The 14,020-nt window shown below is 40.3% G+C and overlaps 1 protein-coding gene across 1 annotated transcript in view; it reads right to left on the bottom strand.

Moving 5' to 3' along the window:
• MCTP1 (multiple C2 and transmembrane domain containing 1) overlaps positions 1-14,020 on the bottom strand; it is a gene marked incomplete at its 5' end in the record, with an annotated part of 448,993 nt that overhangs the window by 253,797 nt on the left and 181,176 nt on the right. Inside the window, one exon of the mRNA XM_084628516.1 lies at positions 10,735-10,849. Within this exon, the coding sequence (XP_084484642.1) occupies positions 10,735-10,849 (115 nt within the window). The remainder of the gene's footprint in view (positions 1-10,734; positions 10,850-14,020) is intronic.

A 14,020-nucleotide genomic window follows, 5' to 3' on the forward strand; every position in this document is an offset into this window, starting at 1 on the left:
TTAGATGTCTGTATACTAATGCGAGAAGTATGGGGGATAAGCAGGAAGAACTCAAAATGCTAATGAACAAACACAACTAAGACATAGTTGACATCACAGAGACCTGGTGGAATAATACACGACTGGAATATTGGTATAGAAGGGTACAGCTTGCTCAGGAAGGACGGGCAAGGAAAAAAGGGAGATGGTGTTGCCTTCTATATTAAAAATACACACACTTGGGCCAAGATTGTCTCCTATTTCCATCTCAAACTTGTTGAAAGTCTCTGGGTAAGGATAAAAGGGGGTAAAAAACAGGGTGATGTTGTGGTAGGGGTCTAATACAGACCACCTAACCAGGAAGAAGAGGTGGATGAGGCTTTTCTTAAACAGCTAAAAAATCATCCAAAGCACAGGACTTGGTGCTGATGGGGGCCTTTAACCACGCAGACATCCATTGGGAAAATAACATAGCCGAGCACAGGTTATCCAATACTTTCTTGGAATGTATTTCAGAAAGTGGAGACAGCTACCAGGGGAGAGGCTGTTCTAGATTTGATTTTGACAAATAGGAAGGAACTGGTTGAGAATTTGAAAGTGGAAGGCAGCTTGGGTGAAAGTGAGCATGAAATGATAGAGTTCATGATTATAAGGAATGGTAGGAGGGAGAACAGCAAAATAAAGACAATGGATTTCAAGAAGGCAGACTTTAGCAAACTCAGGGAGTTGGTAGGTAAGATCCCACGAGAAGCAAGTCTAAGGGGAAAACCAACAGACGACAGTTGGCAGTTTTTCCAGAGAGACATTATTAAAGGCACAAGAGGAAACTATCCCACTGTGTAGGAAAGATAGGAAGTATGGCAAGAGACCACCCTGGCTTACCCAGGAGGAGATCTTCAATTATCTTAAAAAGAGTCCTACAAAAAGTGGAAAATAGGTAAAATTACAAAGGATGAATATAAACAAATTATCCAAGTATGTCAATTTGAAAGGCCAAGGCACAAAACAAGATCAAACTAGCTAGAGACAAAGGATAACAAGAAAACATTCTAAATTAGAAGCAATAGGAAGACCAAGGACAGGGTAGGCTCGTTATTCAATGAGGTGGGGGAAATAATAACAGAAAATGTGGAAATGGCAGAGGTGCTTAATGACTTCTTTGTTTCGTCTTTCATCAAAAAAGGTTGGTGGTGACTGGACGTCTAACATAGTGAATGCCAGTGAAAATGAAGTAGGATCAGAAGAGGCTAATATAGGGAAAGAACAAGTTCAAAATTACTTGGACAAATTAGATGTCTTTAAGTCACCAGGGCCTGATTACATGAATCCTAGAATACTCAAGGAGCTGACTGAGGAGATATCTGAGCCATTTTCTTTGCAGTTATCTTTGAAAAGTCATGGAAGATGGGAGAGATTCCAGAAGCCTGGAAAAGGGCAAATATAGTTCCCACCTATAAAAAGAGAAATAAAGGCAACACAGGAAATTACAGACCAGTCCGCATAAACTTCTGTACCCAAAAATAATAATGGAGAAAATAATTAAGCAATGAATTTTCAAACATCTAGGAGATAATAAGGTGATAAGTAATAGTCAGCATGATTTGTCAAAAACAAATTGTGTCAAACTAACCTGATAGCTTTGTTTGACAGGGTAACAAGCTTTGTGGAAAGAGGGGGAAGCGGTAGACATGGTATATCCTGACTTTAGTAAAACTTTTGATACTGTCTTGCATGACCTCAAACAAACTAGGGAAATGCAATCTAAATGGAGCTATTATAAGGTGGGTGCAAAACTGGTTGGAAAACCGTTCCCAAAGAGTAGTTATAAGTGGTTCACCATCATGCTGGAAGGGCATAATAAGTGGGGTCCTGTAGGGATCAGTTCTGTTCAATATCTTCATCAGTGATTTAGATAATGGCATAGAGAGTACACTTATAAAGTTTGTAGACGATACCAAGCTGGGAGGCGTTGCAAATGCTTTGGAGGATAGGATTAAAATTCAAAATGATCTAGACAAACTGGAGAAATGGTCCCAAGTAAATAGGATGAAATTCACTAAGGACAAATGCAAGTACTCCATTTAGGAAGGAACAAATCAGTTGCACACATACAAAATGGGAAATGACTGCCGAGGAAGGAGTACTGCAGAAAGGGGTCTGGGCGTCATAGTGGACCACAAGCTAAATATGTGTCAACAGTGTAATGCTGTTGCAAAAAAAAGCAAACCATCATTCTGGGCTGTATTAGCAGGAGTTGTAAGCAAGACACGAGAAGTAATTCTTCTGCTCTACTCTGATTAGGCCTCAACTGGAGTATTGTGTCCAGTTCTGGGCACCACATTTCAGGAAGGATGATGTGGACAAATTGGAGGCAGTCCAGAGGAGAGCAACAAAAATTATTAAAGGTCTAGAAAACATGACCTATGAGGGAAGCTTGAAAAAAAATGGGTTTGTTTAGTCTGGAAAAGAGAAGCCTGAGAGGGAATATAACAGTTTTCAAGTATGTAAAAGGATGTTACAAGGAGGAGGAAGAAAAATTGTTTTTCTTAACCTCTGAGGATAGGATAAGAAGCAATGGGCTTAAATTATAGCAAGGGCAGTTTAGGTTGGAGATTAGGAAAAACTTCCTAACTGTCAGGGTGGTTAAGCACTGGAATAAATTGCCTAGGGAGGTTTTGGAATCCATCATTGGAGATTATAAAGAGCAGGTTAGACAAACACCTGTCAGGAATGGCCAGATAATTAGTCTTGGCATGAGTGCAGGGGACTGAACTAGGTGACCTCTCGAGGTCCCTTCCAGTTCTGTGATTATGTTTAGCTCCCATTAAAGCTATTTCTTCCACCTTTACTTTCTCCTCTATCCCAGCATATGAGCGCATATCCTATTCCCATCTGTTTCTGGTTTGCTCACCCAGACTACTCCTCTGCCCGCACAACAATTTTTGTTTTAAAAACTATTGTTGCCCATTGGTCCAACCAGCTAACCAACATTCCATTCCTTGCTGGGTGATTGCCATTACAAGAAAAAACTGATGAAGTCAGTTATTTCTTTGATGCAATCCTATTTCTTTAAAAAAAATTTTACATGGGTTCTGTTTCCCTGAACACAGTAGGAACAACAGGTTTCCTTGTTTGTAAATCCAAGTCTGTTTTCCAGCTAGTGCTGTGCTCCACGGAGTTTCATCTCTGCTCCTTCTCATGGCTATGCTACCAGCTGATTTAGCTGGCTTTATTATAGATTTCTGAATGCTTTCTTCTGACACACACAGCTGAACCACATTGAGCCACTCACTCCATTCACCCCTCCTCCCTCACTAGCTCCTTTTCACTGGGCTGGGGTGTAGGCTCTGGGGTGGGGCCAGGGATGAGGGGTTAAGGGTATGGGAAGGGGCTCTGGACTGGGGCAGAGAGTTAGGGTGCAGCTGCGGGCTCTGGGAGGGAATTGGGTGCCAGAGGGCGTTCCAAGCTGGGGCAAGGGGTTGGAGTACCAGAGGGGGTGTGGGGTCTAGGAGAGAGAGTTTGGTTGCAGGATGGGGCTCAGGGCTGGGGCAGGGGCTTGCCCCACTGACCAGACTTAACAACCTGGTCAGCAGTGCTGACCAGAGCCGCTAGGGTCCCTTTCCGACTGGACATTCCGTTTGAAAACCGAACACCTGGCAACCTTATTCTTCACTTGCAATCAGTCCCAGGAAAACCCTTTTTTATTCTTCCTTACTTAGATGTTGCTCAGGCCTTCCAGTGCCTTCAGAGGTGGCTTCTGTTATTTCAGCTATCACTAAACCAAGGGGCATTTAATTGTTCTTTCATTGGGCCTGAATGAAAGATAGCTAGCATGCTCAATAGCTTCAGTTAGGGCTGTGATTGCCCAGAGATCAAAGTGACACTTGCTGGCAGCCACTAATACTATCTAGCATAACTAACTAAAAATTGCCCTGAATTCAGTTCTCCATTTTCCCTCTCATGTAACCATATGTGCTGTTAGAAAACTCTTCTGGAGGCTAACATAGTTCCTATTTTTAAGAAAGGGGAAAAAAAAGTGATCCGGGTAACTACAGGCTTGTTAGTTTGACATGTGTAGTATGCAAGGTCTTGAAAAAAAATTTTGAAGGAGAAAGTAGTTAAGGACATTGAGGACAATAGTAATTGGGACAAAATACAACATGGTTTTACAAAAGGTAGAGCGTGCCAAACCAACCTGATCTCCTTTTTTGAGAAAGTAACAGATTTTTTTAGACAAAGGAAACACAGTGGATCTAATTTACCTAGATTTCAGTAAGGCGTTTGATACAGTGCCACATGGGGAATTGTTAGTTAAATTGGAAAAGATGGGGATCAATATGAAAATTGAAAGGTGGATCAGAAATTGGTTAAAAGGGAGACTATAGCGGGTCATACTGAAAGGTGAATTGTCAGGCTGAAGGGAGGTTACCAGTGGAGTTCCTCAGGGATCGGTTTTGGGACCAATCTTATTTAATCTTTTTATTACTGACCTTGGCACAAAAAGCTGGGAGGTATTGCCAATTTAGAGAAGGACCGGGATATCATACAGGAGGATCTGGATGACCTTGTAAACTGGAGTAATAATAATAGGATGAAATTTAATAGTGAGAAGTGTAAGGTCATGCATTTAGGGATTAATAACAAGAATTTTTGTTATAAGCTGGGGATGCATCAATTAGAAGTAATGGAAGAGGAGAAGGACCTTGGAGTATTGGTTGACCACAGGATGACTATGAGCCGCCAATGTGATATGGCCATCAAAAAAAGCTAATGCGGTCTTGGGATGCATCAGGAGAGGTATTTCCAGTAGAGATAAGGAGGTGTTAGTACCGTTATACAAGGCACTGGTGAGACCACATCTAGAATACTGTGTGCAGTTCTGGTCTCCCATGTTCAAGAAAGATGAATTCAAACTTGAACAGGTACAGAGAAGGGCTACTAGGATGATCCGAGGAATGGAAAACCTGTCTTATGAAAGGAGACTCAAGGAGCTTGGCTTGTTTAGCCCAACCAAAAGAAGGTTGAGGGTACATATGATTGCTCTCTATAAATATATCAGAGGGATAAATACCGGAGAGGGAGAGGAATTATTTAAGCTCAGTACCAATGTGGACACAAGAACAAATGGATATAAACTGGCCATCAGGAAGTTTAGACTTGAAATTAGATGAAGGTTTCTAACCAGCAGAGGAGTCAAGTTCTGGAATAGACTTCCAAGGGAAGCAGCGGGGGCAAAAGATCTATCTGGCTTCAAAATTAAACTTGATAAGCTTATGGAGGAGATGGTATGATGGGATAACATGATTTTGGCAATTAATTGATCTTTAACTATTCATGGTAAATAGGTCCAATGGCCTGTGATGGGATGTTAGATGGGGTAGGATCAGAGAATTCTTTCCTGGGTATCTGGCTGGTGAATCTTGCTCGTGAATCTTGCTCACATGCTCGGGGTTTAGCTGATTGCCCTGGAGGAAAATTCCTTCCTGACTCCAAATATGGCAGATTGGAAGAGGCCCTGGGGGTTTTTCGCCTTCCTCTGTAGCATGGGACACAGGTCACTTGCTGGAGGATTCTCTGCACCTTGAAGTCTTTAAAACAATGATTTGAGGATTTCAATAGCTCAGACATAGGTGAGAGGTTGATTGCAGGAGTGGGTGGGTGAGATTCTGTGGCCTGCGTTGTGCAGGAAGTCAGACTAGATTATCATAATGGTCCCTTCTGACCTTAATATCTATGAGTCTATGAGGCAGCACTTCCTGTTAATGATTAAAGAAGATAAAGGGGGATTCACCAACTAAGTGGCAGCAGCAGCAACCTCATATTAATGTTTAAAAATATTTGAATAGGAATGGATTACATCACTCATTTACTCTCTCTGCTGCCATTACACAAGATCAATTTAATTCCGCCAACAACTCCAATGGGAAAATACAAAAATAACTGAATCACATTATTGGAGGAAATGTTTTCAGAGGGCCAGACTCTTACTCTGACTCACATCAAGTAATAATGCATTACGTGTAAGCACATACTGCACTGAGAATAGCGGAGCTACTTGAGAATAACAGAGCTTCTTGTACAGTAATATAGTATTCAATGTAATTATGAGTGGTAGAAGTTGACAAAATTTTTTTACTGATGCTCCATGCTAGGAAACATTGTTCCATATTATATCAAGATTACGTTAGAATTTCTTCAAAATTTGTATCTCGTTTGTTTTTAAATTGGGAGGTGTCTTTTGAAAACTACAAACAGGGTCCCCTAAGAGGCTATACTTTGTTGTGTCTAAGTGGTTACTGGACAGTGAATTTAAAACAAGACTATTTCCTGTTTTAATTGAAGACCAAAAAGCAGTTTCCGTGTGAAATGAAATCCATACCACATTATTAATTCAATTATCCAGATGATGATGGAAATCTATGCTCATTATACATCACCATCTGTTTCAACTGGTTTTTTAAAAAATTTAATAGCAAAACTCACACAAAGATCCTTCAGTGACAATCTTCCTACCAATTAGTAAAGGAGAATTGTACTGTTTTATTCATATTACAATTTTTTTTTATAGAAAGTTATACATTTGATAGCTACAGCTGTAAGGGGTGAAATTCTGGCCCCAATGAAGTCAATGTAATTTTACCATTGACTTCAATGGAGCCCAGATTTCACCCAAGATTTATAACAAAAAAGTAGCTCGGTGGAATAAATGCAACACCTACCATGAAACTGACATACTCATGAAAAAAATAGAAAAGCCTTCTACCTTTTATTCTATAAACAGTTCATAAGCATTTAATATGGCAAATAATTTTCAGATTTGTAATTATCCTGTTTTAGCGTATTGTGAATTTATCGCATTCAGATATAGAGGTCACTAAGTACCTAAACATATTGTGGGCTGAAATCAGGCAGTAAATCTAATCAGGCACGCAAATAACATTTTTTAAAAGGATTAAAAAGCATTTAATTGTATGTTTCAATACTGTGTTCATTGGAAAAAATATTTTTTCCGTATCTATCCAGCCATATATCCATTCATCTAGATGAAAACTGGCCTTTTCCTCTATTCTTATCACCAGAAGTCAAGATTTTTTTCTTTGAGTAGATGAAGGCCTGAGGCAGGAAGGATCAAAAATTTCCTGTGGACAAAGGCCAAAATTTTCTAACTTGAGTGCCTAAGATTAGGCACTAATTACAATAAATAGGTTGATATTTTAGAGGTAGTGAGCATGAGCACTGAATACTCTGCAGCTCCAAAAAATCAGGCCATTGATCTGGATATCTAAATACCATATGGATTCTCCCCTAAGATGTGTTACAGGAATGTAGCAAATCCACAGGACCAGATTTTGTTCTAGAACCGTTTAATTGAATAAATCACTATGAAAAGGCAGATTTCCATCCAATTCTGAGCAGGGATAGTGAGCAACAGAAGCCATCTACAAACACTGAAAAGCATGCCAGCTTTACACTGTGCATCACAGAGGTATGTTACAGTTTAAGTAATTATAAAATGTTAAATAGGATAAAATTCCCACATTTGTTCTACTACTTTCTCTTACTAATGCAATATTTTCATTGCAGTAGGTTATATCATTGCAATAAGTTACATTGGGACAAAAATGTATACTTTAAAAAGTCTTAAATATAGGTGCCAGTCCTTTGTCAAAATCTGGGAACACAGAACCCTGCACCCATGCAAAAATCTCAAGGAAGTCAATAGGACTACGAACAGGTTGGGGGGAGTGGGCTCCTAGTTAGCAGATCTCAATGCAAGGTGCCAACATTATAAAAAGCAACAAGACAACCAACCAGTGGGCAGCCCTGTAAGGAGACTCAGGAAACAAATGAGCTCCTGGCTCGACTAGTGGCCAAAAGCAAATATTATTCCTCTGCTGAGATGGACTACAAGTCCAATCATTTTGGTCAGACACCCTCCTGATCCTGCCAGGATGCCGGACCCTGCCCCGAATCCCACCTAGAAATTCAGACTTCTTATCTTGAAATGAGTCAGACAAGCAACATGAGAAAGACCCTAGAACAACAGTAATTTGAAAGGATAGCGATTGCTCATTTGGTGTTAAGAGCTTCTTACTTACTATTTTCCTCCCACAACTGATGCAGCTACCTACTATGCTCATCACTGATATGATTAGAAGGAGATGAAAAGAGAAGTAAATCTAACCCTGTTTTCTCCTGAGAATGCTAAGGAAAAGACCCACCTCCTTATCTAGAAGACTTAAACATGACTGCACCCAAGTCTAAGTGTCCCCGTGGGACGAGAGAGTAATCTGATACTGCAGACAGGGCACCGATTTAGGACTTGGGAGTCCTTTGCTCTACCACAAAACTGCTGTGTGGCTTTAGGCAAGTCAATTCATCTCTCTGTACCTCAGTTTCCCTTCCCATACTTGTGCATGTTGACTATTTAGACGGTAATCTTTTTAGGGAGGGGTTGTCTCTTAGCTGAACACCATGGAGTTCAATCTTGAATGGAACTTCCAGGCACTATCGTAATATAAATAATTAATAAAAATAATAATAGGGTATTTCAAACAGGAATTGGGCAAAACATTGTTTGCCCCATCCAAATAGTCTGCTGCTGGATTCCTCTCAGCACTGCAACACAACCTTGATCTTCTCTGTACCCTGGTGTTTTGTTTCTTGTTTTTTTGTTTTTGAGTGTTTTGTTTCCTGGTTTTGAGTTAGTTAAGTGGGCAGCCAATTGGATGAGGAGGCAAATTACAACAGCAGCTCCACTCTAACAGGATGGCTGCTATATGACATGGATTACTCATCTACTAAAAGTAAAGTTTATCAGATATGACTTTTTCCTCTGATGTAAGTGTAAAGAATTTTCTATCTAGTTTAACTGAGAGAGTGTGGTTCCTGACATATATTGTATATTTATGTATCATTTTCATTGTGTATCTGTGCCATAGATCATTGTAACTGTGAATAATATTGCTGATTTCCCGGTTCTTAGTTTTTATTAAACTTAATCAGGAGGTTACCTCACTAAGCTGTGATGGACTCCCTGTTGAGGTGGGAAGCCAGACTCTTTTTAAAATTATCTTGGGGGATAATACTTTCAGATCATTATTTCTAGGTGAAAAGAAAAGGAGTACTTGTGGCACCTTAGAGACTAACCAATTTATTAGAGCATAAGCTTTCATGAGCTACAGCTCACTTCCTCAGATGTGGATCTGAGGAAGTGAGCTGTAGCTCACGAAAGCTTATGCTCTAATAAATTGGTTAGTCTCTAAGCTGCCACAAGTACTCCTTTTCTTTTTGTGAATACAGACTAACACGGCTGTTACTCTGAAACCTGTCATATTTCTAGATGAGGAACTCTTGGAGAGGAAGGATGGATGATTGAAAGAAGGATGCACTGAAAAGGAAGAACTAACTTTAGACATCCTGATTTTTGAGAAGCGCCCCCTCGGAATACTAATTACCTTCAGGAGCAAAACTGGCTCAAAGAATCTGTTTTCTCACTGGGATAAGTTTCCTCCCCAAAAGATCTGGAGAAGGAAATCTCACCCTCCACCAAGCAAGAAGGTTCTTTGACCTGATTTCTTTTCAAGGTGTTTTACATTTTCTTCCTCTTGTGAAGGAAGTACTATAAAATGGCACAAGGGCCACAATAGGTCAAATGAAACAGTATATCTTTAGCGCCTTCCTGAATGGAGGGGGAAGAAAGAGGTAGGAAGACTGCAAGTAGGGGGACCGACTCATTCCATTGGCCATACAAAGGGAGTTTGCTGTTGCTTCTGAGGTTGCCAGTGGGGTCTGAGGTAGTGGCAGGGAATGGGGACTTCCTTCAGGTATCTGAGTATTGCTGGGCTATGGCAGAAACAGGAAAGCACCATCAGGAAAGAAATACTTCTCAGAGGCTTGAGCTGACAGGTCTGTTTGCTGGAATGGAGCAGAACAACTTTTGAGTTGGAAGTGCCTTAAGCCAATGAGTTTCATCTGAGAACAGAGGCTATGAAAGATGCATGAGTGCCACCTCAAGCCAGTAGGACTCAAAGGGGCAGGGCTGAGCCTGCCTGTTTGAGAGTCTTCCATTGGATGTTATTAGATATCTTGGTGGTTCCCAGCAGTGGCTCCTTTACAGATACCAGCTAAGCAGGACAAAGCCACTGGTCCTACACTCATGTATGAGAATGAGGAAGTGGGGGGGGGAGACTATTCTTCACCTTCTACATGTTCTCTCTCCTCATTTTCTAGCTATCGCCACCCAGGCATCCTTAATTGCTGACCACCTCACCCTAATGGTTCCTCTTCTCCCCCACACCTATCAATGCTTGGACCATCTCTGGTCCAAAGCGTCTTCAGGATGAGAGCCATTGCTGTTGTGCTCCTACATGGCACTTCAGATCTGGCCTTTCAATAAGGAGCAAAGATCACTTCTGGTCCCCACTGCTGCTGAGAGGCAGGTGGCTCAGCCCAGCAGTGCTGCTACATAGACAGATGACAGAAGCTGGGCGAGAAGAAGGGGCAGATAGGGGCTAACTTTTTAGCATACATGCAAATATTTTTCTCATTTTCATTTTAAATTAAACTGCATGAGCCATATCTTTATCAAATATTCCTGAAAATATTAATGCTATCCTAAAAATGCAACCTTCTACTTGCAGAAAGAAGGTGAATGATGATTACCTTCTGCTTGAAGCATAGATCTCTTTACTGTCTACCAAAAACATAACTTACACGACACATACAAAACCACATTTATCAGCATATTCTTACCTCCACGATCCCGCGCTGCTAAATTTTGACCCCTTTTTAATGTAATGTCCAACTGGTACATTCCGGGATCACCCAAGGGAAAATCTGCATTACTAGTTCCAGTTGTATTGGTTCTCTGAAAGGCAAAAAACCCCAAAAAATAACTATATAATACATATGGCAGAATAAAGAACAAAAAAATACATCCTATAACTAAGGTTGAAATCCTGCAGAACCCCAAGCCCACAAAGAATCCCTCTGAATTCAGTGGAACTCCTCAAAGGAGCACCAATATCCACTCACATGGAGTCAATTACAGGTTTGTGGTCTAATGGAGTGGAGCCAGGCAGATACATTCCTGAAGAGAGCTCTGAACTTCCCCCCAAATCCGGACTGGTGCAGAACAGGTGATGTATGTCACAGTAGTGATGACTTCAGCAGCAGACAAAATGCTTGACCTAATCATTGTTAGTGAAAGCCCAGCTGGCTAATTCCTAACACATTATTATTATTATTATTAGCAAACTCTTAGCCTATGTCTACACTACTAGCCAGGGGTGAAATTCCCATCTTGCATACACATACTCACACTATCTCTCATTGAACTAATGCGAATATAAGCAGCAGTGTAGCCACAGTAGCACAGGCAGTGGTGGCCCAGCTTAATCAACACCACCAAAACCAGTGGAAACATCCTTGGCATGTCTCCTATCACTGCCGGTGCTACCATGGCTATGCACCAGAGTTGTTTGCCAAAGTAAGAAAGGGGGATCTGAAGGGAATAAGAGGACAGGAAAGGAATGGAAGCATTCATACACAAAGTATTGAAGGAACACTCTGACCAAACTTTTAGTATTACTCATATAACACCATTGATGTCCATGGCATTTCAACAAATAGACTCTAGAAATATCAGTATAGGAACTACAGATGTTCTCCATGCCATTCCATCTTCACCTTGTCTGAATTCCAACAAGTTCTCTCTAATTACACCATCCAGGGGACAGCTTCCCAGAAAATATACAATCATTCTGAAAGCAGAGACCCTGGCTATATTTTCATAGCATTTGCAAATTTTATTTTATTTACAGCTAAAAGTGATACGTTGTATCGGTTATAAAATAAAATTCATGGAACACAATTCTAATTTCACTTTCCTTGGTGTAAATCAGAAATAACTCCACTGAAGCCTATGGTGTTACATAGGTATGGGATCAGAAGTTGGTCTATAGAAGAATTATCTTAACAGTTAAAAATTGCTAACCCCTCAAAAAAAATTTTTGGCGGATAAATGGATTCCAATTTCACATTAGAATATTCCCACTTACACTGGGTTTCTGCTACTTAGAGAACAAACCAAACCGAACAGAAACCAATGTTAAGTTCCTCAGACACCAACATCTGCTCCTTATAACAGAAGCTTCCACACCTGAGAAAACTAAAATCCTCAAGGATGGCTTACCATGGTCCCCTCTCTATCACCAGCCAGCCAGGGAGAGCAAGATTATAGCCCACCTCATTTCATTTGGGATGATTAATGCTGCAATGATTGTCACTGGCAGCAGTCTAGCCCTCTGTGTAATCAGCCTTTGAAATAAATAATATTTTTCCTTCTTTTCCCATTTTTACTCTAAACTTTATTTTATTCTGTCCATTTTTTCATAATTTGTTTTGTTCCGATAGATATGGGAAAGACTATTTTTCTTTTGTTATTCAGGTGAATAGCTACAGCTCAGTTCCTGGAAGTTCCTGATTATTTCAAGAACTAGTAAATTCCCACATATATTAAAGCCTTAATCTTGACCTTTTATATTTTATGGATCCAATGAAGTAGTTAATGGATAAAAATGTTGTTGTTTCTGCAGAACTCTTGTGGCTGGTAGCTGAAGGTTAAGTAGGTAGAGAGAAAACTAATTCCTAGTTTAAGATTTTAGCATTAAAACTCTGCTATAAGTTCTTACGGGATTTTTTTACACCAAAGTTAAAAAATGTTATACTACTTTGATAATTTGCCAGTAAAAGTCTTGACATTGATCAGAAATTCAAATGAATAAACCAAATTAAAATTACGTTTTACCTAATGACATAGTCCAGTAAACACTATAAATTTGAAAAGCAAAACAAAGTGAAACTCATGTGTAACCATTTGATTCTGAAATAACTCTTCCTTTCCATATGCATATGGAGCCACTGACGGTATTAAGACGACAGAGCTGGGTGTCATCAACATGCTGAAAGCACCACAGCTCCCATCTCCTCACGAGCACTTGATCCAGCCAAGACAGTCAATTGCCTTGCCCAGTATGTGGATACAAATGGGACATGGATAAGAATTAACGGACAGACTCAATATAGAGAAGATTGTGGTGATGTTAGTTGATTAGGGGAAACAAATGGAAGGGCTGGTGAAGATAGTACCAACTTTTCTGGTCGGGGAGGGTGTAAGCCATTGAGTCATAAAGCTCCCAGCAGCAGAATTCCAGTGCCTTTCTTCAGGAATAGGATTATTTTCCAAAACTAAAACAATCCAGTATGAAAGCCCCTCCCACTGCCAAAAAGGGGGTGTGAGGCATAACTGCTACACTATGAGGTCTAATAGGACGTGGGGGTGAGATACTCTACCATAGACTTGAGTAACCTAGCCAAGACCATAGAGACTAGCAATGTTTCGCCTGGCAATGGAGAGAGCCTGTGCGAGAACAAACAAAATCAGGAGCATCCCAGGTTAAATAGGAGACACAGGACATCTAGAAACCAAAGCTGGTGCAGAATTTGGCAACTCATTTGTTCAGGTCTCACCTGAAGAAGAGCTCTCTGTGAGCTCAAAAGCTTCTCTTTCACCCACAGAAGTTAGTCCAGTAAAATATATTACTTCATCCACCTTGTGTCTCTAATACCCTGGGACCAACATGGTTACAACAACACTGCAAACAGTAAGTAGTAGAATGTCAAGCCACTATCTCTGCATTAGGAGTGGTGCTTATTCAACTAAATGATTAAAAATGGAGACAAACTATAGATATGACTATCAAATGAATCACCTTTCCAATTATCTTTAACAAAAAATAGCACTCAGAAAATGACTATTAGTACATAAAGATCACTGAAAGGCTGCTGTCTTTGGAAAAAACGTTAAGACAAACTTTATGACCAACAGATTACCAAACACTTCATAGCATAAGCGTTCCAGACAAAAGTGGAAATACTACCCAGGGATTAAAACTTGCTGTTGATGTGGTTTACAGGGATTTTACAAAAAGAAAAGGAGTACTTGTGGCACCTTAGAGACTAACCAATTTATTAGAGC

Source organism: Lepidochelys olivacea (assembly GCF_965140295.1).
Source record: "Lepidochelys olivacea isolate rLepOli2 genome assembly, chromosome: 5".
Taxonomy (NCBI): domain Eukaryota; kingdom Metazoa; phylum Chordata; order Testudines; family Cheloniidae; genus Lepidochelys; species Lepidochelys olivacea.